The sequence below is a fragment of the Carcharhinus amblyrhynchos genome, chromosome 25, assembly GCF_965287045.1.
Source record: "Carcharhinus amblyrhynchos chromosome 25, sCarAmb.v2.hapA, whole genome shotgun sequence".
NCBI lineage: Eukaryota > Metazoa > Chordata > Chondrichthyes > Carcharhiniformes > Carcharhinidae > Carcharhinus > Carcharhinus amblyrhynchos.
The window spans coordinates 3,367,040-3,392,164 of record NC_137348.1 but is presented as its reverse complement, the minus strand read 5'-3'; the positions used below and the strand labels follow the sequence as shown (position 1 = coordinate 3,392,164).

Genomic DNA, 25,125 nt, shown 5'->3' with positions numbered 1-25,125 from the left:
TCTACCTGCAAAGCTGATTTGAGAGTCCTATGGACCCACACCCCAAGATCCTTCTGATCTTCCACACTGCTAAGAGTCTTACCCTTAATATTATATTCCTTCATCCCATTTGACCTGCCAAAATGTACCACCACACATTTATCCGGATTGAAGTCCATCTGCCACTTCTCCGCCCAGTCTTGCATCCTATCGATGTCACGCTGCAACTTCAGACATTCCTCCAAACTATCCACAACACCTCTGACCTTTGTATCATCGGCAAACTTACCAACCCATCCCTCCACTTCCTCATCCAGGCCATTTATAAAAATCACAAACAGCAAGGGTTCCAGAACAGATCCCTGGGGCATTCCACTGGTGACTGACCTCCATGCAGAAAAAGACCCATCTACAACCACACTCTGCCTTCTGTGGGCAAACCAGCTCTGGATCCACAAAGCAACGTCCCCTTGGATCCCATGCCCCCTCACTCTCTCAGTAAGTCTTACATGAGGGACCTTATCGAACGCCTTGCTGAAGTCCATATAAACCACATCTACCGCTCTTCCTTCGTCAACGTGTTTAGTCACATTTTCTAAAAACTCAACCAGGCTTGTAAGGCACGATCTGTCTTTAACAAAGCCGTGCTGACTACTTTTGATCATACTATACTTTCCTAAATGTTTATAAATCCTGTCTCTCAGGATCTTCTCCAACCACTCTTAATGTCCACATACTCAAGCTTTTCAGTCCACTGCAAGCCTGCACTACAACCAAGACCTTCTTCCACCGTGAATACCGAAGTAAAGTATTCGTTGAGCACCTCTGCTACTTCTACTGGTTCTATACAAACTTTCTCACCGTCACAATTTATAGGCCCTATTCCTTCACATCTCATCCTTTTACTCTTCACATATTTGTAGAACGCCTTAGGGTTTTCCTTAATCTTACCTGCCAAGGCCTTCTCATGACCCCTTCTGGCTCTCCTAATTTCCTTCTTCAGTTCCTTCCTACAAGCTGTATACTCCTCTAGATCCCTAACGTTACCTAGCTCCCTGAACCTTTTGTATGCTTTTCTTTTCTTTTTGACTAGATTCCTCGCAACTTTCATGCACCACGGTTCCTGTATCCTACCAAAACTTCCCTGTCTCATTGGAACGTTGTTGTGCAGAACTCCAGACAAACATTCCTTGAAAATCTGCCACGTTGCTTCGGTACATTTCCCCGAGAATACCTCCTTCCAATTTACTCTCTAATTTCCTGCCTTTTGGCTTCATATTTCCCCTTACTCCAGATAAACACTTTCCTAGCTTGCCTGATCCTATCTCTCGCCAATGCTAGTGTAAAGGAGTTAGAGTTATGATCACTATCCCCAAAATGCTGTCCCACTGAGAGATGTGACACCTGTCCAGGTTCATTACCCAATACCAGATCAAGTACAGCCTCTCCTCTTGCAGGCTTATCCACATACTGTGTCAGGAAACCCTGCTGAACACACCTTAACAAACTTCTCCCCATCCAAACCCCTTACCCTAGGGATATTCCAGTCGATATTTGGGAAATTAAAGTCTCCCAACACAACAACTCTTATTATTACATCTCTCCAGGATCTGTTTCCCTATCTGCTCCTCAATAATATGTGACAATAATAAACCAAATCAAATCAAACCTGCTCCAGAAGATCCCCTGACCACAAGCAGGGGTGTTCTCCCCAATATTTATCCCTCAACCAGTATCACACAACATTCTGTCTGGTAAATATTCTGGGATCTTACTGTGTACAATCTGACTGTCTTATTTGTCTACGTTAGAATGGTGATGACACCTTTTTTCAAAAAAAAACATAATTGGCTTCAAAGCAGTTTGGAATGTCTGGAGACCATTAAGAATGATGTATAAATAAAAGATTAGTTTTCATCTGAACTGTGTGTTTCTTTTATTAAATAATTACTTACAGGTTCGACCAGCGAGCTCGCCAAATCCACCCGGCCTGCCGGCTGAACCCTGGGAGGCAGGAGCTGTACAGGAAGAGAATGAAATGGCAGAGGATTCCAATGCTGAGAACCTGTACATTATTGGTAGGTAGATTTTGACAGACAGGCGGGCGGGTTGGGTAACCAGCATCAACTACCTGATGGGCCCAATTGCATGTCGCTCAGCTATATGTTCTGTGTAATTCTGCTTAATGTTCAGGGATGGAGCTGTTTGAAGAAGCTTTGCAAAAGTGGGAACTCGCCCTGATCAAACGGCAGAAGAGCGGCTCTGAAACAGAGAAAAAGAATTGTCTGATGAACCTGGGAGCAAGCGGTGGGATTGGGGACAGCTGTCAGGTACACCAAGCAGACATATGGACTGTGTAAAGCAGTATTGCCTTCTGTGACTGTACAAGTGTCTGTGTGGTGGCTTGTATGGTGGGTTTATCGGCCAGCAGTGGTGAGCCAAAACCTTGAGCATGTGTTTGGCAAAGTGATGATGTAACCATAGCAAAATGTGCTTGTGAAAATAAGGTCAGAAATGTTTTTCTCAAACTGGCTACTCTGGTTTAGACAAGTGCTTGGCTCGTAAATTGCGTTTACCTAGTGTTTTTTTTTCTGTCATGGGGTAACACAGTAGTTAACACCGCTGCTTCACGATGCCAGGGATCCGGGTTCTATTCCAGCCTCGGGTCACTGTCTGTGTGGAGTTTGCACATTCTCCCCATGTCTGTGTGGGTTTCCTCTGGGTACTCCAGTTGCCTCCCACTGCCCAAAGATGTACCATTAGGCTGATTGGCCATGCTAAATTGACCCGAGTGTCAGGAGGATTAGAAGGGCAAATATGAGGGATGATGGGAATAGGACCTGGTTGGGATTGTAGTCAGTGCAGACTTGATGGGCCAAATGGCCTCTCCAACACGATAGAGATTCTATGTTGTTCTCTGAAGTGCCCCGGAGAAGCACTGATGGATGAGAGGTACAGACAGGCAGTGTTCGTAAATCTGGGGGTTTAATAATAAACTTCCTGCTGACAAATAACGGTGTCAACCTGTCTCAACCTGTTTCTGCAAGAATCACTCTCTAACTTAGAGTCACTAAGGTCACTTGTAACAACCCAGCACTGACGATGCCAAGATCAGCTGGAACCCTCTGGCCTGTGTAGTGCAGTGACTCATTGAGCCATAGCAGTGGGCAGGCTGAACTCAGACTTTGGTGTTAGCAGGTTTTGGGTGGGGTGACTGTCAGAGACCTACCTTTCATCTCTGTGCCAAAATGTGGCTGCTGTGGATTGGCCAAGATGTTTTGGCAGGCCAGAGAGGAAATAGTGTTCAGGGTGATTGGAACAAAGGCAGAAACCCTCCCTGTAAATATTTAAACAGCCATCAAGAAACAAGGAGTTTTCTCAGAAGCTGGAAGCCCTGCTGCATCGAGCGTACCGGTTACAGGAAGAATTTGGAGAGACCGTGCCTTCTAACAGCGTGTTGGCTGATTTTGGTAAGTCTGAATTCATAAAGTGGGAAGAGAACCCCTTATGTTGTGAACAGATTGGGTAATTACTGCTGATTTTTAGCAAAGGTTACACAGCGCAGTTTCCTAGAAGAGAAACTTTTTTGTTTTTGCCCAGATTGTGTTGGGGCTCAGGTCCTTCCCTATGGAGAAGATTCTGGGAGATATTATCTCGATGACGATGCCAGTGTGACTTCAGAAGACTCCTTCTTTTCAGCAGCAGAGGTGAGCTTTATGTAAGTTGTATCTATTCTAGTTAGATTTAAGATGTCCTGCTGTTGAGTTGCTTGAATTTACAGCTGGTTTGCCTGGCTTTGGATCCATCTCTTACTGTATTTACTGTACAGAAGGAGACTGTTTGGCCCATTGAGTCCATTCTGGTCCTCCCTCTTACTCCGTATTTTCTCTCCCTTCTGAAGGAGCTGACCTTTTGTGGGACAGTTCATGGCTACCAGTCACTCTGAGTGGCCACTTTTCATGAGAGGACCCAGACATTTGAGTGTCCATCAGTTGCTCTACATTGTGAGCTATCGCAATAGAGCCCCAATCCTTTTTAAGAACAAAGAAAAGTACAGCACAGGAACAGGCCCTTCGGCCCTCCAAGCCTGCACTGACCATGATACCCTAATTAAACTGAAAGAAAAGACCTCCTGCCCTTGTTTGGTTCGTATCCCTCCTTTTCCACTGTATTCATATACCCATCCAGATACCTCTTAAATGTTGCTAATGTGCCTGTTTCCACCACCTCCTCTGGTAGTGCATTCCAGGCACCTACAAGTCTGTGTGTCTGGAAAACCTTTCCCCAGACATTTCCGTTTTCCTTGCTTGAAAAGAACAGTTTCTTGGCCGTTCTTGTGTCAGCAACTTTGACTCCATTGCAGTTTATAATAGCGACTGAGTTTTACTTAATTCTTTCACGAGATGTGGATGTTGTTGGCGAGGCCAGCATTTGTTGCCCTAATTGCTCTTGAGCTGAGTCGCTTGCTAAGCCATTTCTGAGGGGCAGTTAAGAGTCAACCACGTTGCTGTGGGTCTGGAGTCACATGTAGGCCAGGCTAGGTAAGAATGGCAGATTTTCTTCTCTGAAGGACATTAGTGAACCAGATGGGTTTTTATGACAATTGATGATAGCTTCATGGTCACCATTAGGTCCGTAGAAAAGTTACGGTGCAGAAAGAGGCCATTCAGCCCATTATGTCTGTGCTGAGACTTCCAGATCTATTAATTGAAATTAAATTCCATCTGCTGCCATGGAGTCCTTTCTGCAGACCATTCGCATGAGCTTCTTGATTACTAGCCCAGTGACATGCTACGACCTCCCCATAGATCTGCTGGATCTAATTGATTGTTTTATGATTATCCATGTCAAATGTCCAGCTATTTTGCTCAGGGTTTGGAAGATTGGCCAATGACATATAGCTTCATGAAGTTGCAAAGTTAAAATAATCAGGGTCATTCAGAAACTCTAATCCTCCAACACCAATGTCAGAAATTTGTATTGGTCGGTATCATTTCAGCAAACCTTGGGCAGGAAATCTGCTGCCCAGAGGGATTTTACTGCTTGAATCGAAAGACAAGCTGCCGTAAGCCTTTTGTATCATTTTGCGAAACTCGAGATGCATGCAACAGAGATAGCAGTCCTTCTAATGAATGAAACTTTAAACTGAACCTCTGTCTGGCCCCTCAGTTGGATGTGCAAGAGCATACATGAAGAACAGAAGAATTATCCCTGGCATTCTGTCAATGGCACAAACAGATTGTCTGGTCATTTATCTCCTCCTTGTTTGTGGAACCTTGCCAAGGGTACTTCATTATGATTTTGATTTGATTTATTATTGATATATGTATTAGTATACAGTGAAAAGCATTGTTTCTTGTGCGCTATACAGACAAAGCATACTGCTCATAGAGAAGGAAAGGAAAGAATGCAGAATGTGTAGGGTTACAGTCAAAGCTAGGGTGTGGAGAAAGATCAACTTAGAGTGAGGTAGGTCCATTGAAAAGTCTGATGACAGCAGGGAAGAAGTTGTTCTTGAGTCGGTTGGTATGTGATCTGACTTTTGCATCTTTTTCATGACGGAAGAATGTGGAAGAGAGTATGTCCGGGATGTGTGGGGTCCTTAACTATGCTGGCTGCTTTTCTGAGGTAGTAGTAAGTGTGGACAGTGTCAATGGATGGGAGGCTGGTTTGTGTGTTGGACTGAGCTTCATGCATGACCTTTTGTCATTTCTTGCAGTGTTGGGAAGAGCAGGAGCCATTTCAAGCTGTGATGCAACCAGAAAGAATGCTTTCTATAGTGAATCTGTTAAAGTTGAGAGTTGTAGCAGACATGCCAAATTTCTTTAGTCTTCTGAGAAGGTAGAGGTGTTGGTGGGCTTTCTTAAGAACAGGTTGTTGGTGATCTGAACACCTAAAAACTTGAAGCTCTCGACCATTTCTGCTTCATCCCCAGTGATGCACGTTCTCCTCTACGCTTCCTGAAGTCGATGACTATCTCATTCATTTTGTTGACATTGAGGGAGAGATTGTTGTCATCATACCAGTTCACCAGATTCTCTGTCTCGTTCCTGAACTCTGTCTCATCATTGTTTGAGATCCAATACAGTCCGGTTTTATTGTTTGATGTCCATGAATCGAAGATGGAATTCAGGAGAACAGTCTTTCCCTGGGGTGTAGGTGTGGTGAATAAGATAGATAAGTTTAGGGAAAAGCTGGATTAACATGAGAGAGGGAGAGAGAGAGAGTGAATGGAAGGATAAAGTGGGAAAAGGCTTGTGTGGATTATAGACACCAAGGGAAGAATTTTCCTGTCCTGTCTATCACAGGAACTGTAGTGGGTGGGGAAAGGTCCGTTAACCTCAGGCAGGATTTTCTGGTTTTGAAGCGAGTGCTGCAGGAAAATCCCGCCCCAAATGTCTTGGATATTGATCTTTGCTGACAGACCTGTCATCACTGTATCTTTTGTGTTTATTTTAGATTTCATCATTTGGTGTTAATTTTTACTAAAACTGATCGGTCTTAATATAATTCAGTTGGCTGAATGAAAATGACCAAACTGGATAGGCTGAACATTAATAATGTAAAAAGCAAAACTATAAAGTGACAATTGGATCAGGTAGATTATGGATACGGATAGGTTCACAATTTACTGCATTGAAACTGAGGTAAAATGTTACTTACATGAAGAAAAACATAGTCCAGATGGACCAACTGACCTGTTGTGTGTTGTAAAATTCTTTGCAGGATCTTTCTCTTGTGTCGCTGCAGATTCGGAGTTATTTGTTGTATTCCTTGTATGGGAGTGGCTGTTCAGCTGGAGTCGACTACACTGTAGTGAGACTTTGAATATAAACCTGTTCTACTCTGTGAGGATTAGGTGGAAAACTTTATCATTGTGTTCCTTTAGACATCTCTGTAACTTCTTACAACCATGTGATTTTTACTGATCAGGTTTACTTGGTGAGAAATTGTATTGTTACAACAGATATTTCCATGTCCTGTAAATCGGATTGGTTTTGTTGACCAGTGGTTGGTCGTCATTACAGGGTTACTTGGGTCTGACTTTATCTGAGAAACACTAGCAAAAGCAGCTTGATTTATTGGGAACAAGCTTCTGCTATAAATAGAGGAAGATTGGTTGAATGCAGAATAATGTTGCCTGTTTAGTTTGTAGCCTCTCCGATAGCTGTTCCAACACTACAAGCGGTAATGTTAACAGGCACTGCCCTTTTTATTTTAATAGATTTATTTTCAGCAGGCAGTTCTAGTGATCAGTCACATCCATATGTGAATTCCATATTGGCCTTTTAGTCTGTTTATATTTCAATCCTGGTGTCAGGGCCAAGTGGTTTCACTTTGCACAGATGCTGAAAAGTTCTAGTGTGCATCAGGAGCTGTGCCTGATCTGACTTTTTTTTCATAGAATCCCTACAATGCAGAAGGAGGCCATTCATCACATCTGCACTGACAACAATGGACTTACCTTGCATTAAGTTGATCTTTCTCTACACCCTAGCTAAGACTGTAACACTACATTCTGCATTTGTTTCCTTCTGTATGAATGGTATGCATTGTCTGTATAGCGTGCAAGAAACAACACTTTTTTCTGTATGTTAATATGTGTGGCAATAATAAATCAAATCAATCAATTAATAATAAAGAAATGTAAGATGATGTCACTGGGATCCTCTTGGGTTGATCATCTGAGCACCATAGAACATAGAGCATAGAACAGTACAGCACAGTACAGGCCCCTCGGCCCTCGATGTTGTGCCAAGCTATATCCGAACCCAAGATCAAGCTATCCCACTCCCTATCGTTCTGATGTGTTCCATGTGCCTATCCAGTAACCACTTGAAAGTTCCTAAAGTGTCCGACTCCACTATCGCAGCAGGCAATGCATTCTACACCCCAACCATTCTCTGAGTAAAGAATCTACCTCAGACATCCCTCCTATATCTCCCACCATGAACCTTATAGTTATGCCCCCTAGTAACAGCTACATTCACTGCACGTCCACTCTATCTATTCACCCTCATCATCTTATAAACCTCTATTAAGTTGCCTCTCATCCTCCTCCGCTCTAAAGAGAAAAGCCCCAACTCCCTCAACCTTTCCTCATAAGACCTACCTTCCAAACCAGGCAGCATCCTGGTAAATCTCCTTTGCGCTCTGTCCAATGCTTCCACATCCTTCTTATGGTGAGGTGACCAGAATTGCACACACTATTCCAAATGTGGTCTCACCAAGGTCCTGTATAGTTGTAGCATAACCTCACGGCTCTTAAACTCAAACTCCCTGTTAATAAACGCTAACACCTTATAAGCCTTCTTCACGGCTCTATCCACTTGAGTGGCAACCTTCAGAGATCTGTGGATATGAATCCCAAGATCTCTCTATTCCTCCACATTCCTCAGAATCCTGCCGTTGACCCTGTAATCCACATTCAAGTTTGTCCTACCAAAATGAATCACCTCGCACTTATCAGGGTTAAATTCCATCTGCCACTTTTTTCTGCCCAGCTCTGCATCCTATCAATGTCTCACAATGAGTACACAAGATTCAGGTTGTGCAGGAAGCCTTCGGTGTTGCAAAATGTCTGAAATGACTCAGATTATATCGCTTTTTATATCTGTGCTCTATGTAGTATATTTTAAATTCCTTTCTCCCTTCCAAGCATGAGGGCTAGAAACCTGTTTCCTCTCTGTGCAGTAGAGAATGAAGTGAATTGTTTGCTGTCATTCTCTTTCCACCATTAACCCTTCCATGTTCCAAATTTTCCTGCATTCTCTCCTTTTGTTCTGCTACAATTCTGGTATGCAGCCCAACTGATCATTTCCCATGTCTGAACTTGGACATTAAGGGCCCTATTTTGCCATTTTGATTCTAAGGAGATAGGGAGGGAGATTGGAATTTAAAATATACCGCATAGAGCATAGATATAAAAAGCGATATAATCTAAGCTGGGTGGACTTGAAACTGGGAGTGTTTCAGATCCGACTTTTAGACCCATTCTCAGGCACCCCCATATGCACTTTACCAGAAAAAATATCAGTGATTCCCAGTCGTGCTGAAGAAACCTGTGGGTGGGGCATAATATGCCTGAAATCCTGCAGCTCTGTTTGGCATCTCCAACTGCACATGTGCAGAGAAAAAAAATGATTAGAATGCTGCTCTCCTGCCACATCCCTCTTGGGCTGGATAATGCCTCCCCCCTGACCCTCACAGAAATTGTCCCACCCCCACCACATTACTGACTCCTTTATTCCCCCCTCCACTCCCCCTACGCCACCCAGATCAGTTGCAGCCCCCTCCCCTCACTGATGTCAGGCAGAGTAGCAGTGGAACCCCCCTCCCCCACCTCTGGCCCCACAACCACCAGCTCAAGCAGAGAGCCATTGGACGGTTGGCACTTACCTCCTCACTGACTGAGAGCCTGAATTGGACTTTTGTGGATCATGTCTGTTTTGCATCGAATCTGAATGGTGAACGCAGTGGTAAAGGGGGAAGTGCTGATAAGGTTCAGTCTGCAGCCTATTAAGTCAATTTAAATGCATGCAAATGCATTTAAATGGCAGTCGGAACCATTTCGAGTGCGGCCCTGATCATGACCATTTTTGGGCCTTGGTAAAGGGGGAACCGGCACAGAAGCAGGTGTGGATTGTGCTATCTGCCTCGTGCCTGACTTTACCAAGTTTTCACGCCCAAAAATGGGCACAATTTGATGGTAAAATCGGGCCCTTAGTCTGTGCTGTGTACAATTGTGGGCGAACATTGCTGCTGGTACCCAAATCTCTAATTGGGGTTCAGGAAGGTAAACCCTGAGAGCAGATTATGTATGAAAGTTTTTTGTAGGCTTTGAGTTTCGAAGCTTGTTGTGTGATCTGCCCCAATTGTTGCATAACGATTAGTAGAGTTGATAAACTATTTCCTTAAATGGATAGAATCAATGGTAGGAGGTATAATGTTATAATTTGAGCCAAGCCATTCAGGGATGATGTCAGGAAGCATTTCTTGACACAGAGGGGAGTGAAAATCAAGAACTCTCCTTCCAAAGAGGCAGTTGAGGCATAGAACATAGAACATTACAGCGCAGAACAGGCCCTTCGGCCCACGATGTTGCGCCGACCAATTAAAAAGCAATGACCTTCTAACCTAAACCAATCCTTTTCCATCCATAAACCTATCCACGGATCTCTTAAACGCTCCCAAACTAGGCGCATGTACAACTGCAGCAGGCAGGGCATTCCAATCCCTCACCACCCTCTGGGTAAAGAACCTACCTCTGACATCTGTCCTATAACTACCACCCCTTAATTTAAAGGTATGCCCCCTCGTGCTAGCAGGGGGATGTTGACTAAAAATTTCAATACCAAAATACGTAGGTTTTAGTTGGGCAAGGATATAGGTTAAGGAACCAAGATGGGTAAATGGAGTTAAGATCCAGACCAGCAATTTTCTCACTGAATGATGGTGCTGGGTTGAATGGCTCTAATGGTCTATTCCTATCCCCACATCCAGCTTTAGCCTTTACTGATGGCAATCAGCAACTGGAACACTGGCTGGTCTTTCACTGCTTCCAACCCAAAGGATGCAAACAGCACCAATATCTTATATTTATTTATTTATTCAGTTGAGGGACATGGGTGTTAGTGTATGGCCAGCATTGATTGCCCATCCCTAGTTGACCTTGGAGGGCAGTTGCTGTGAATCTGGAGCCACATGTAGACCAGACTGGGTAAGGATGGCAGATTTCCTTCCCTGAAGGACATCAGTGAATCAGATGGGTTTTCCCAACAATTGACAATAGTTTTATGGTCATCAGTAGGTTCTTAATTCCATTTTTAAAAAAAATCGAATTCCAATTTCACCATCTGCCGTGGTTGGATTTGAACCTGGTTCCCCAGCACATTAGCTGAGTTTCTGGATTAACAGTCCAGTGATTATAACGCTCAGCCATTGTCTAGAGCATTTTTAATATAGCGAAACATCCCAAGATGCTTCATAAGAGCTATAATCAAATAAAAGTTGACAAGTCATATGGGGAGATACTAAGACATACAAATCAAAGAGTATGTTTTCAGGGATGTCTGGAAGGAGAAGAGAGGTGGATAGTTTCGGGAGTGAATTCCAGGCTTAGAGCCTGGGTAGCTGAAGACATGATACCAGCAGTGGGATGATGGACATCTCCATAATTCCAGAATTGGAGAGCTGCTGTGATCTCTGAAAGTGTTTATGGATCTAGGATAAGATTTGAAAACAAAGGTGTGGATTTTACAATTCAAGGAGCGGAGGCAATGGCCTAATGGTATAATTGCTAGACTATTAATCCAGAAACTCAGCTAATGTTCTGGGGACCCGGGTTTGAGCCCCGTTGTGGCAGATGGTGGAATTTGAATTCAATAAAAAAAATCTGGAATTAACAATCTACTGATGTCCGTGAAACCATTGTCGATTGTCGGAAAAACCCATTTGGTTCACTTATGTCCTTTAGGGAAGGAAATCTGCTGTCCTTACCCGATCTGCCCTACATGTGACTCCAGAGCCACAGCAATGTGGTTGTCTCTCAATTTGCCCTCCAAGGGCAACTAGGGATGGACAATAAATGCCGGCCAGCCAGCGGCAGCCATATCCCACAAATGAATAAAAAAAGTTGCCAGACCTGAACCCAGTGAAGGTCAACAGGCACTGGTGGTGATGGGTGAACAGGATTTGGTGTGAATCAGGCTATGGGCAGCACAGGTCTGGGTGAGCACAGGTTTACTGCGTGTGCAAAGTGGGAAGCAGGCTGGAAGAGTTAGAATCGTAAAATTTAGAGGCAACTATAGCCCTCTAATTAACACCGTGACCAAGGATTGAACTTGGGACCTTCTCAACTGTATGGCTGGATGTTACTGTTACCCAGTGAGGCCAATTGGGGGAGTTTGTAGGGGTCTACCAATGAGAAATAAAACTGCCTAAAATAGATCCTGCAGCTGTAAGCAGAGTGTGGGATGGGCAGCTCCCCTTTTGCACGCTAGGTCTGCCAGAAGCTTCCAGGTCAGATTCAAATTACAGTCCTGCAAATTTCACTGGTGGATTCTGGACATAGAAGGACATGCAGACGCAGAGGAATGTTGACTCGCTGAACTTGTGTCCTATTGCAACATTTAAGCTACCATGTGTCCTGTGCAGAAAAGAGATTTAAATATCATCCACACTTTTATATCTGCAGCTATTTGATTCTTTATCATTCGATGAGGAGCGATTTCAGGCGTCCAGATCATCTGTTTTATACGAAGAAGCCATGAGGATCGTCCGAGATGACCGGGTTGCCTGCCGATCGTTCAGGTGGGTGGCCGAATCTTTCCTCAGTCTCCTCGCTGCCTTCCCCTCCCCCCGCTACCCTGCAGAAGGGTCTTCCAGCAGGGTTACAGCTTGAGGGTAATGTGGTCTTTTGGTGCCGTTATGGGTGAAGTTGGACGGTTAATTGCCACATGTGATTGGAAGAGCAGATTCGGGAGCCAAGTTCCATCCTGTCCATACTGCTGCATTTTTCCCAGGAGTTGTTACTGGATAGTTATTGTGGAGCGTAACTTTGGCTGATTTTCCTCCAGGTCCTTCTTAGCTCGTGATTTTCATCTTTGCTTTCTTATCCCTTCACAGCCTCACCCTTCCCTATCTGTGTAATTTCCTACAACCATAAAATCTTCCAAAAATTCTGCATTCTTCCAATTCCAACCTCTTGTAGTATCCCTGATTCCCTTTGCTACATTGGCCACTACTTCAGTTGCCTCAGATTGATGCCCTGGAATTCTTTCCCTAAACCTCTGAACCTTTCATGGATGGCACGGTGGTAAAGTGGTTAGCACTGCTGCCTCACAGTGCCAGGGATCCAGGTTCACTTCTGGCCTCAAGTCATTGTTTGTGCAGAGTCTGCGCGTTCTCCCGTGCCTGCATGGGTTTCCTCCCAGACGCCAAAGATGCGCAGGTTAGATGGTTTGGTTGTGCTAAATTGCCCCTTAGTGTCCCAAGATGTGTGAATTAGTGGGGTAAATATTTGGGGGTTACAGGGTACGGGTCTGGGTGGTATTGCCCCTTAGTGTCAGGGAGATTCCGTGGGGTTACAAGGATAGGGCTTAGGTGGGATTGTGCATACTCAATGAGTCAAATGGCCTTCTTCTGCACCATAGGGATTCTATGATTCTCTCTTCCTTTTAGACATTCCTTAAATCCTACTGTCACCTCCTATAGCTCGGTGTCAAATTCTGGCTGATTTAGCTTCTCTTCAAACACCTTGGGACATTTTACTATATAAATACAAGTTTGTTTGACTCAGATGGCTGTCCCTGTTCAGAGATGGAGTTGCCTGTCGGCCGGTGCAAGATTCAACTCTTTTCTATTCCCTGACTGTAAATATGCTGGCTATCTTGTGAATTTCAGAACGGAGATCCTGGAATGCTATAGCGATGAGGACTTCCTGGCAAAACTGCACTGTGTGCGGCAAGCATTTGAGGTAAGCCTGTTTTTGAGGCTCTCGATGGGTGAAGGAGACTATGTTGTAGAGATTTTCAGGTGTTGGGTGTTTGCGTGGGGGAGTTTCTGAGTACATAAATATGCGTGTGAAAGGCATTGCTGTGACTCTGGGGATGAGGTGAGGGGCTTATTCTGGGAATTTTATTTTGCTGCACGCTATAAATTGCTGATCCTTTTCCCAGGTTTTCTTGACACCAAGGGGCCGGCTAGCTACTTCTGCCAGGCAGTAAAGGGAAAGCTGAGAGGGTGGGTGCGCGCGAGGTTTTTGGAATTCTGAAGCAGTTGGATAGGGTAAACATAGAGATGAAGTTCCCCTGGAAGTTAATTCCAAAGCTAAGGGTTGTAATTATAAGACAGTTACTAGGAAATCCATTTGGAAATTCAGGAGAAACTTCAGAGTGTTGAGAATGTGGAGCTTCCTGGCACATGGAGTAGTTTTGAGGTAAATAGCATAGATACATTTTAAAGTAAAGTTTATTTATTAGTCACAAGTAGGTTTACATTAACACTGTGAAAATCCCCTTGTTGCCACACTCTGGCACCTATTCGGGTACATTAAGGGAGAATTTAACATTGCCAATGCACCTGACCGGCACATCTTTGAACTGTGGGAGGAAACTGGAGCACCTGGAGGAAACCCATGCAGACATGGGGAGAATGTGCAAACTCCACACAGACAGTGACCCAAGCCAGGTATCGAAACCAGGTCCCTGGTGCTGTGAGGCAGCAGTGCTAACCACTGTGCCACCATGCCGCCCATGGATGCTAGACAGAGATGTGAGGGGAAAAATGGAATAGAAGGCTATGCAGATAGGGGGAGCTGAAGTAATATGGGAGGAGGCTCACGTGGAACAGGAACCTCAGCACAAGCTGATTGGACTGAAGACCTACTTCTATGTTGTAACTCAATGTAGAATAATTGAGGGGAACATCACAGTTGATGTACTAGGTTGCTTACAGGGTGAGGGTCATCTGCTCTCTCCCAACCTAGGACACAATGTGTAATTCATCCTGCTCTTACATGAAGAACCAGAGGCTGATTGTTGGGTGATCAGGGTATCTGTGCTACACACCTGGCTCATGACTCCCTGTCTACCACCCAACCACAGGAGGACAGTTAGCAACACTGAGAGCCATGCAGCCACCTGGAACATCATGCAGTGGAGGCTGGGTCATTGAATTTATTCAAGGCCAAGTTAGATAGATGTTTGTTAGAGAAAGGATTATAGGGGACAGGCAAGAAAGTGAAATTGTGAACATAAACTCAGCTGTGGTCTTACCAAATGTTGGGGCAGGTTTGAAGGGCCAAATGGCCCACTCCTGCTCTTAAGTCTCTCAGTCCTATGTAATGTACTGGTGAAGGGGAGAGAGGCGATGTGGAGAGGAAAGGGTAAATCTTAAGTAAACTGTGCCTTGTGTTGGAGCAGTATCACGTGGCGAAGTATGGGGATATCCCATAGGCAGTGGGTAGGATTACAGTGAGAATTCCCTAATTCATGTCACATACTTACTAGCACTGGCAGAGGGCCAGAAAAGCTGGCTGGAATGCACTGTCTACAAGGGGGAGGGGAAGAAGGAAGGGGTAATAAAAAAAAATACTTTAAAAGATGGTGTCACTTTGGGAGGGATGGGGAATGTATTTTTGTTCTGGATTTAATTCTAACTCTGATTAGGGATATCGAGGAGTTACAATCATTTGAGTCATGAACTATTTTCAAATTTTCATTCAACATAGGGTACAAGAATTGGGGATGAGGCTTTAAAGTTTATAAAATTTATAGTTTGTTTATTTATTAGTCGTAAGTAAGATTTACCAAACTTTGCTGGATTCTGACGAAGTGCCGGAAGATTGGAAAACGGCTAATGTTACGCCGCTGTTCAAAAAAGGTAGCAGGCAAAAGGCAGGGAATTATAGGGCGGTTAGTTTAACATCTGTAGTTGGAAAAATGCTTGAATCCGTCATCAAAGAAGAAATAGCGAGGCACCTAGAGAAGAATTGTTTGATAGAGCAGACGCAGCGCGGATTCGTTAAGGGGAAGTCGTGTTTGACGAATTTATTGGATTTCTATGAGGATGTGACTAGTGCGGTAGACAGAGGGGAACCAGTGGATGTGGTGTTTCTCGATTTTCAAAAGGCGTTTGATAAGGTGCCACACAAAAGGTTGCTTCAGAAGGGTTGGGGGTAAGGTGTTAGTGTGGATAGAGGATTGGTTGTCTAATAGGAGGCAGAGAGTTGGTGTCAATGGGTGCTAATCTGATTGGCGGTTGGTGACTAGTGGAGTGCCGCAGGGATCGGTGCTGGGGTCTCAGCTATTTACCATTTATATAGATGATCTGGAGGAGGGGGCTGAGTGTAGGGTAACAAAATTTGCTGATGGCACAAAGATGAGTGGAAAAGCAAATTGTGCGGAGGGTGTGGAAAGTCTGCAGAGGGATCTGGATAGGCTGAGCGAGTGGGCGAGGACCTGGCAGATGGAGTACAATGTTAGCAAGTGTAAGGTTATCCACTTTGGCGGAAATAATAGTAGGAGGGATTTAAAGGGCGAAAAGCTGCAGCATGCTACGGTGCAGAGGGACCTGGGGGTCCTTGTGCATGAGTCGCAAAAACCCAGTCTGCAGGTGCAGCAAGTGATCAAGAAGGTGAATGGGATGCTGGCCTTTATAGCGAGGGGGATAGAATATAAAAGCAGGGAGGTCTTGCTGCAACTGTCCAGGGCACTGGTGAGGCCGCAGCTGGAGTACTCTGTGCAGTTTTGGTCGCCACACTTGTGCAAGGATATTTTGGCCTTGGAGGGAGTGCAGAGGAAATTCACTAGGCTGATACCGGAGATGAGGGGGTTAGACTATGAAGAGAGACTGAATAGACTGGGTCTGTACTCGTTGGACTTTAGAAGGATGAGGGGGGATCTTATAGAGACGTATAAGATAATGAAGGGGATGGATAGGGTAGAGGTAGAGACATTCTTCCCGCTCAGAAAGGACAGCAGGACTAGAGGGCACAGCCTCAAGGTAAGGGGGGGAGCAGTTTAGAACGGAGTTGAGGAGGAACTTCTTCACTCAAAGGGTGGTGAATCTCTGGAATTCTCTGCCTGTTGAAGTGGTGGAGGCTACCTGGCTAAATATATTTAAGTCACGGGTAGATAGGTTTTTGACAGAGAAGGGAATTAAGGGTTATGGGGAGAAAGTGGGAAAGTGGAACTGATCCACTTCAGATCAGCCGTGATCTTATTGAATGGCGGGGCAGGCTTGAAGGGCTAGCTGGCCTACTCCTGCTCCTATTTCTTACATTCTTATGTTCTTAAGATTTACATTAACATTGCAATGAAATTACTATGAAATTCCTCTAGTTGCCTGTTCGGGTCAATGCACCTAAACAGCACATCTTCCAGAATGTGGGAGGAAACCGGAGCACCCAGAAGAAACTCGCGCAGACAGGGGGAGAATGTGCAGACTCTGCACAGACAGTAACCCAAACCGGGAATCGAACCCGGGTCACTGACGCTGTGAGGCAGCAGTGCTAACTACTGCCATCGTGCCTCAGGGAGTCGAAAGTAAATGGGAAATTCATGCAACTTTATATTTTCTGAAAAGGCAGTAGATGGAAGCAAATTACTACTGGAATCTGAAAATGAAAAAGAAAATGCTGAAAAATCTCAGGTTTGGCAGCATCTATAAGGAGAGAAAAGAGCTGACGATTTGAGTCCAGATGATCCTTAGATTAGTTTATTATTAGCAATGATGGTGGAACAGACTGTCAAGACAGGGCTTTGAAAGGAGTGGGTGCATAAATTTGTTAGCTCCAGGGTTGTGGTGCAGCCTGATGAGAGGTTTGGAAGGCTAGGCTAGCTGGGCCAAAGCTCTACTTTTGCCCAAGACCTGAGTGTATCACTGTGTCATTTTTTAATTTATTCTTTCATGTGATGTGGGTGTCATTGGCACAACAAGCATTTGTTGTCCAGTTGCCCTTCAACTGAGTGACTTGCTAGGCCATTTCATAGGACAGTTAAGAGTCGACCACATTGCTGTGGGTCTGGAGTCACATGTAGGCCAGACCAGGTAAGGACGGCAAATTTCCTTCCCTAAAGGACATTAGTGAACCAGATAAGTTGCTACAAGAAAAAAATCCACCATCTGCCTTGGCAGGATTTGAAGCCATGTCCCCAGAGCAATAGCCTGGGTCTCTGAATTACTAGTCCAGTGATATTATCACCATTACTCCCCCTAATCTATTATTAGCCACAGCCAGAGTACTGTGTGCAGTTCTGGTCGCCACGTTATAGGAGGGACGTGAACACACTGGAGGGGATGCAGAGAAGATACACCAGGATGCTGCTTGAGTTGGAATATTTAAGTTATGAAGAGAGGTTGGATAGGCTTGGATTGTTTTTGTTAGAGCAGACTGAGGGGTGACCTGATTGAGGTGCTCAAGTTTATAAGGGGCATGGACATAGGGAATAAGGAGCAGCTGTTCCTCTTCATTAAAGGTCAATTACGAAGAGACACGCTAAAAGTGAAGGGTGGAAGGTTTAGGGGGGATTTGAGGAAAACCTTTTTACCCAGAGGGTGGTGATGTACTGGAGTACACTGCCTGGGAGGGTGGTGGAGGCAGGATGCCTCACATCCTTTAAAAAGTACCTGGATGAGTGCTTGGCATGCCATAACATTCAAGGCTATGGGCCAGGTGCTGGCAAGTGGGATTAGTTGGGTAGGTCAGGGCCTTTCATGCATTGGTGCAGACTTGATGGGCCGAAGGACGTCTTCTGCAGTGTAGTATTCTGTGATAATAACAAAGGGTTGCGGAGATGATAATCCATCTCTCCTGCCCCTCGTCACTGTCCAGTTAACTCTGTTGGAGGTTTGCAGTTTTCAAAAGAAGCGGGGCAGCGGTTGGGTTTCCCTGTGATGCCTCCGTGGTGGAATGGCCAGCTCCTATTCAAAAATTCGCACATGATTTACCAAAGGGTGCTGGGGGGAGCTAAACCCCATTCTGAATCGGTGGTTTCAGCTGAAGAAAGTAAGAGGGTTATTGATATAAACATGTTCCATTATAATGAGGGAGCTGATCCTCAGGGAGGGAAGCAGCTTTTGTTAAAGAGTAAATTTCCCTCTGTAATTCGTTGAAGATTGGAGAAAAATGTGTTCATAAGGCAATCTGATATTTCCCTCTGAGTCCAGCCATTGTCTGTAGTTGCTGTTCTGTTAGTGTATCAGATAGTGGTACAACAGCAAAAATTCAATCTAAAATTAAAACTGAAGATGCTAAAAACCTTCAGCAAGTCAGGCAGCATACTTGGAGAGAGAACGGGCATATTTCAGGATCTTTCACACTGATCAGAAACATCATCTGTGGACAGAGAAACAGAGTTAATGATTCCAGTCTGTGTGAAAGATCCTGAAATGTGAAGTTTCTCACTCCACAGACACTGCCAGACCTGTTGAGTATTCCTAGGATTGTCTGTTTTTATTATATTAGTTGGTGATGTTGGCAGGGTGGAAGCTGGATCTTTATTCACTGTGCATTGCTTCCATTTCTAATAAAAGTTTATTGTTGTCACAGGTGTTGTTGCAGGATGAGTCAAACCGGCTGTACTTCAGTGAAATTGGGAAGCAGATGATCACAGGACTGATGTCCACTGCAGGAAAGGTAAGAATCCCTACAGTGCAGAAGGAGGCCATTTGGCCCATCAAGTCGGCACTGACCACAATCCCTCGTAGCCCCATGTATTTACCCTAGCTAGTTCCCCTGTCACTAAGCGGCAGTTCTGCATGGCCAATCAACGTGATCCGCACATCTTTGGACTGTGGGAAGAAGCCGAAGCACCTGAAAGAAGCCCATGCAGACATGAGAAGAATATGCAGACTCCACACAGACAGTTGATCCAAGCTGGGAATCGAACTCGGGTCCCTGGCGCTGAGGGGCAGCAGTGCTAACCACTGTGTCACTGAGTCACCCTCAACACCACCCCTCCCTCAAACATGCTGTAACCCCACCCCCCTTCCTGTAAACCACCGTCCCCTACCCAAAATGTCCTGTAAAACCTCTCCCCGAACATCCTGTAAATGCTGGAACACTGTGCCAGATGCTCAGATGATTTACATGACTGCCTGGCAGCCTTAATTCCTCAGCTCAAGGGAGGATCCCTCCCGTTGCAGAGAGGGAAATGCCAGTCTGATAACTGAGTGACTTTCTGAAATCAGAGGTGGTGCTCACCGCTGTTCATTTCTCCTGTTGAGGTCAGCAGTGCTGGTCAGAGTTAGACTGGTTGAAGAAAGAGGCGAATCTAGGCATGAACAGTGACAAAATCTAATCTTCCCATTACTGTAACGTCATTAAAAAGAATCTGATCTTCCTTTCCTTGTCTCACTTTGCAGAATGTAAATAGATTCCACGAGACCTACGACGAAATGCTGCAGTATGCAGCAAGGGAAGAAACTTGGGCAACGACAAAGAGGGAACTGGAGGGACGAGGGGTAGGTCCTGAAACCTTTTAGCTGCTGTCTGGGTAGCGTGAGAATTGAACTTCCATTCAGTATTTTGCTGGTGTGAATTACCAGAGCTTTACATTTTACAACATATTAATACCAGTCAACAGAGAGATATTGCAATGTCCACTGCGTTCTGGTGAACTTGAGGTGGAACCATGTAATGTTTTAAGTACATCAGCATCTATTGCTGTGGGCAGTGCCAAACATTCATTCTGACCTACGAAGGGTAATTTTTATTTGTTCATGAAATGTGGGCATCATTGGCTAGACGAGCATTTATTGTCCGTCCCTAATTGCCCTTGAGAATGTGGTGATGTGCTGCCTTCTTGAACAGTTGCAGTCCATGTGGTGAAGGTATACCCCCAACGGGGTAGAACAGCATAGAGTAGCAGCTTTGTGTGCAGTGATCCAGATCACAACACTCTAGGAAACCTTGTTTTTTTATTATTTTGCTGCATTTCTCTGATGTTGACTCATCCTCTGGTGAGTAAATGATGGGTTCCAGCACCGCTGGAGTACATATTGACATCCCCAGTGCAGTACAGAGGGAGTGTTACCATGTCAGAGGGGCTGTCTTTCAGGTGAAGTGTGAAACCAAGGTCCTGCCAGCCCCCTCAGGTGAATGTAAAAGATTGCCATGGAGGTATTTTGATGAAGAGCAGGGAAAGTCTCCCTGGTGTCCTAGCCAATATTTACTCCATCACTGACATCACCAGTAATGGGTTACCTGCTTATTTATCTCATTGCTGTTTGTGGGATCTTGGTTGCACATGGATTGACTGGTTCCTTCCCTACATTACAATAGCGACCACATTTCAAAATTGATTGTAAAGCAATTTGTGACATCCTGAGGTTGGGACTGGTGCTGTATGAGACATAGGAGCAGAATTAAGGCATTCGGTCCATCAAGTCTGCTTCACCATTCAATCATGGCTGATATCTTTCTCAACCCCATTCTCCTGCCTTTTCCTCATAACCTTTGATCCCCACACCAATCAAGCGCCTATCCCCTCAGCTCTGATGGAGGGTCATCTAGACCTAAAACGTTGGCTCTATTCACTCTCCACAGATGCTGTCAGACCTGCTGAGATTTTCCAGCAATTTTCTGTTTTTGTTTCAGATTCCAGCGTCTGCAGTATTTTGCATTTATCTTAAGAACCTATGTATCTCTGTCTTAAAATAAATGCAAGATCTTTCTTTTATTAATGGGAGATGATGCCTTGTGTTCACAGGTTGTGTGCATGAGCTTCTTTGATATTGTGTTGGATTTTATTCTGATGGACGCCTTTGAAGACTTGGAAAGCCCCCCGTCATCTGTGGTTGCTGTTTTACGGAACCGCTGGCTCTCAGATAGTTTTAAAGAGACGGTGAGTTAGGCTGATTTGCGTTAGTGTGCTACAGGAATGGTGATTCACAAGCTACCTATGCTGCAAGCAAATTAATTAAAACCAGTCCCATTAATCTCCACACCCATTAGACAGCTCTCCAAGGCCTGAGGCTGTCAGTGCTACTTTTTCTGGGTCACTGAAGGTACTAAGGATCAAGGACTATAACCACTCTGTTTCATGCTTCTCGTCTCTTGCCTGCGCTTTTTGTTGCGTGTGTTACATGCCTTGTTTGCCTTTCTCTCCATTGTGATTTAGTGTAGTCTTCAGGTGAAATGGGGTTGGAGCAAGGATTAGTCAGGGTGCACAGACAGGATTCAGTCTTCATTTCAAAGTGAGCCATCGTTTCTTCTTCTTAGCTTCACCTTTGTTAGAAATTGCTGTGTCTGCATTTATGATGAAAACTGTATGTAAATTCACTATGCTGTAATTACATTCCTACTACTTTCAGCCCCTCTCCTGCCCAACCTAAGCCTGTGGGAATGTTGAGGTGCCTTCAGTGGCCAGAGGCTATAATTTATAATGTGACGTGCTTACATGCCAAGTTGCAATATTAAATATGGACACCAATTTATAATGGTAAAAGTTGACAGGAAGTACGTGTAAATGCAAGATTTTTAATATCTTTAAGACACTTCAAAAATATTTTATTTCATTTCTCAAGTTGCAGTGCCAATGCTCAGAGTGAACTGAGCAAGCCCCTTAATCCATCTCCTTGCTTGCTCCTGTAGTAATTCCACAGAGGCGAACGTCACGTCACCAAAGGTTCCTTTATTTAGAAGATGTACTATACAACAGAGTGCTCTGTGTGTGCTCCATGCTTCAGCACGCAGAGAGACTGACACACCGGCTTTAAATAGGGAATATGAGGCTCCCTGATTGGGCCATCAGTTAGGACTCGATCAGGGATTTACTTTATTTGTTACAAATACATTATTACAAAACAATTACAAATATTCAAAGAATGAATACGAAATATACATTACCTATGGCTATCACCATCCATGTATCAATAACCTACAGTTACTACGTTCTATTTAGGAAGGATTCATTGTCAGTTACAGTTATCCAGGGCATTGCCCTCTAAATCAATTTACAAATCATAATTTACAACTCTACCAACATTAGTACAACACACCAAACTGTACACAACAAAACTAAACATTGAAGCATATCCGTTGCCCTCCAGGGCACTGCCTCCTGGGTTTTTCCCCTGCCGGGGGAGTTCAACCCTCCAGAGGTATGGAGTATAATGTTAGCCAGTGTGAGGTTATCCACTTTGGCAGGAATAATAGTAGGAGGGACCACTATTTAAAGGGTGAAAAGCTGACGCATGCTACAGTGCAGAGGGACCTGGGGGTCCTTGTGCATGAGTCACAAAATCCCAGTCTGCAGGTGCAGCAGGTGATCAAGAAGGCAAATGGAACGTTGGCCTTTATAGCGAGGGGGATAAAATATAAAAGCAGGGAGGTCTTGCTGCAACTGTACAGGGTACTGGTGAGGCCGCAGCTGGAGTACTGTGTGCAGTTTTGGTCGCCGCACTTGTGCAAGGATATATTGGCCTTGGAGGGAGTGCAGAGGAGGTTCACTAGGCTGATACTGGAGATGAGGGGGTTGGACTATGAAGAGAGACTAAATAGACTGGGTTTGTACTTGTTGGAGTTTAGAAGGATGAGCGGGGATCTTATAGAGACGTATAAGATAATGAAGGGGATGGATAGGGTAGAGGTAGAGAGATTTTTCCCGCTTAGAAAGGATAGCAGGACTAGAGGGCACAGCCTCAAGATAAGGGGGGGGGGACGCAGTTTAGATTGGAGTTGAGGAGGAACTTCTTCACTCAAAGGGTGGTGAATCTCTGGAATTCTCTGCCCGTTGAAGTGGTGGAGGCTACCTCGCTAAATATATTTAAGTCACGGGTAGATAGGTTTTTGACAGACAAGGGAATTAAGGGTTATGGGGAGAAAGCAGGAAAGTGGAACTGATCCATTTCAGATCAGCCATGATCTTATTGAATGGCAGGGCAGGCTTGAAGGGCTAGATGGCCTACTCCTGCTCCTATTTCTTATGTTCTTTTGTCCGGGGGTTATACCTTATGGATGTTCGGCCAGAGGGGGGAAGGGGGAGACTATCCCGGACCTAGTCTGCCTGATACTCCCTTCCGGATTTTTAGCCAGAGCAAGGGGGGGAGGCTTTCTGGAGTACTCAGTCAGGCTCAATCGGAGTTCACGCCAACCTCGTTTGCCTGCCTGAAGTCATCACACACTTCAAAATAAACAATTCAAATTTAATCCAATTCATGGTCACATGCAAGATCTAAGCTGACAAGAAACAGCATTGCACCCATCTTGGGCTAGATTTGATGCTTGACTTTAACCAAAAGGCTGAGTTGCGATTTTAGACAGTTTGATAGGCCAAAAGAACTATTTGTGATGTGTAAGATTAATTTCTATTGAGCCTATTTGTTCTGAATTTTGTGGGTCACATTGTCTATCTTTAGCTAGTGGCAAACAGTACATATATAATTCACTGGCAGCCATCACATGCCCTCTGTTTTGTGATTGGGGATGCATTCTTTTCTGTGTTTTGACTCCTCTTGTTTCCCTTGAACCCCACAGGCGCTTGCCACAGCTTGTTGGTCGGTGTTGAAAGCAAAAAGGCGATTGCTACAGGTCAGTAAACAAAAGGGGGCAAGGGTGGTGGACGATTCAATGATTTAAAGACCTTCATAGGCAGAGTGTAGAGAACACTGCCTGCTTGGCTGAAACAGATTGAAAAAACAAAGTAATTTTTAAATTAAATAATATTCTGGAGTTCAGTTTAAACATTGGTTAAGTGTTAGTTATGTTGTTGTCCTGTGACTGTAGGTCCCTGATGGTTTCATTTCCCATTTTTACTCCATTTCGGAGCACGTCAGTCCTGTCCTCGCCTGGGGTTTTCTTGGACCAAAGCAACACCTGTGTGAAGTTTGCACTGTCTTTAAGGTGAGACACTCCTTTTAAAATCTCTTTGGTCAGCTGTTGTATTGCAGCTGAGGGCAAGGTGACTTGCTCCTTCTTGGGTGTTGATTATGATTTTGTTTCTTTGATTTTGTTTATTGAAAGATAAGCACTGTTCTGGGGATAAGGATGTGACTGGCAGAACCGGCATTTATTTATTTACTCATCTCTGGTTGTCTCTTGAGAAAGTGATGCTGGCCTGCTATCTGGAATCGCTGCAATGTTGAAAGGGGCAGTGCCAATATAGAAGGAATGCCAGGATTTTGATCCAGTGATGATGAAGGACTGTATTGTTCCAAGTCAGGATTAGGGTGGCCATTGCCAGAGGTCACTAATGCCACACAGCATTGTGATGTGTGGAGATGGCATCATCTCGTTCAGAAGGGGTGGCATCGTGGCACAGTGGTTAGCACTGCTGTCCCTCAGTGCCAAGGAGTCGGGTTCGCTTCTGGCCTTGGATCAATGTTTGTGCGGAATTTGCACACTTTTCCCCACTGCATGGGTTTCCTCTGGGTGCTTTGGTTTACTCCCACACTCCAAAGCGAGTTAGGTTGACCTTGAGCTGAATGGCCTCCTTCTGCACTGTAAGGATTCTCTGGTTCTAAGGTGCAAAATGATTTGAATGGAATCACCACAAGGCCTCTTCTGTGAAGACCCTGACCAGATAAGGTTGTATCTATTGCACCAAGCCTCTTCTCCATTTTCCTGGCTGCAATACTGCCCCTCACCTCCAGCAAGTTACCCACAGGCATGAAGAACAGATAGGAAACTTCAACTCACAC

General features: G+C 44.7%; 1 protein-coding gene across 2 annotated transcripts in view; it reads left to right on the top strand.

The window, feature by feature from the left end:
* miga2 (mitoguardin 2) overlaps positions 1 to 25,125 on the top strand; it is a 65,149-nt gene that overhangs the window by 29,390 nt on the left and 10,634 nt on the right. For both annotated transcript variants that reach the window (XM_080211756.1, XM_080211755.1), the window contains exons 5-15: positions 1,937 to 2,057; positions 2,173 to 2,309; positions 3,335 to 3,449; positions 3,580 to 3,686; positions 12,176 to 12,291; positions 13,384 to 13,456; positions 19,034 to 19,120; positions 19,849 to 19,947; positions 21,195 to 21,329; positions 23,963 to 24,016; positions 24,212 to 24,328. In XM_080211756.1, coding sequence (XP_080067882.1) covers positions 1,937 to 2,057; positions 2,173 to 2,309; positions 3,335 to 3,449; positions 3,580 to 3,686; positions 12,176 to 12,291; positions 13,384 to 13,456; positions 19,034 to 19,120; positions 19,849 to 19,947; positions 21,195 to 21,329; positions 23,963 to 24,016; positions 24,212 to 24,328 — 1,161 coding nt within the window. The remainder of the gene's footprint in view (positions 1 to 1,936; positions 2,058 to 2,172; positions 2,310 to 3,334; positions 3,450 to 3,579; positions 3,687 to 12,175; positions 12,292 to 13,383; positions 13,457 to 19,033; positions 19,121 to 19,848; positions 19,948 to 21,194; positions 21,330 to 23,962; positions 24,017 to 24,211; positions 24,329 to 25,125) is intronic.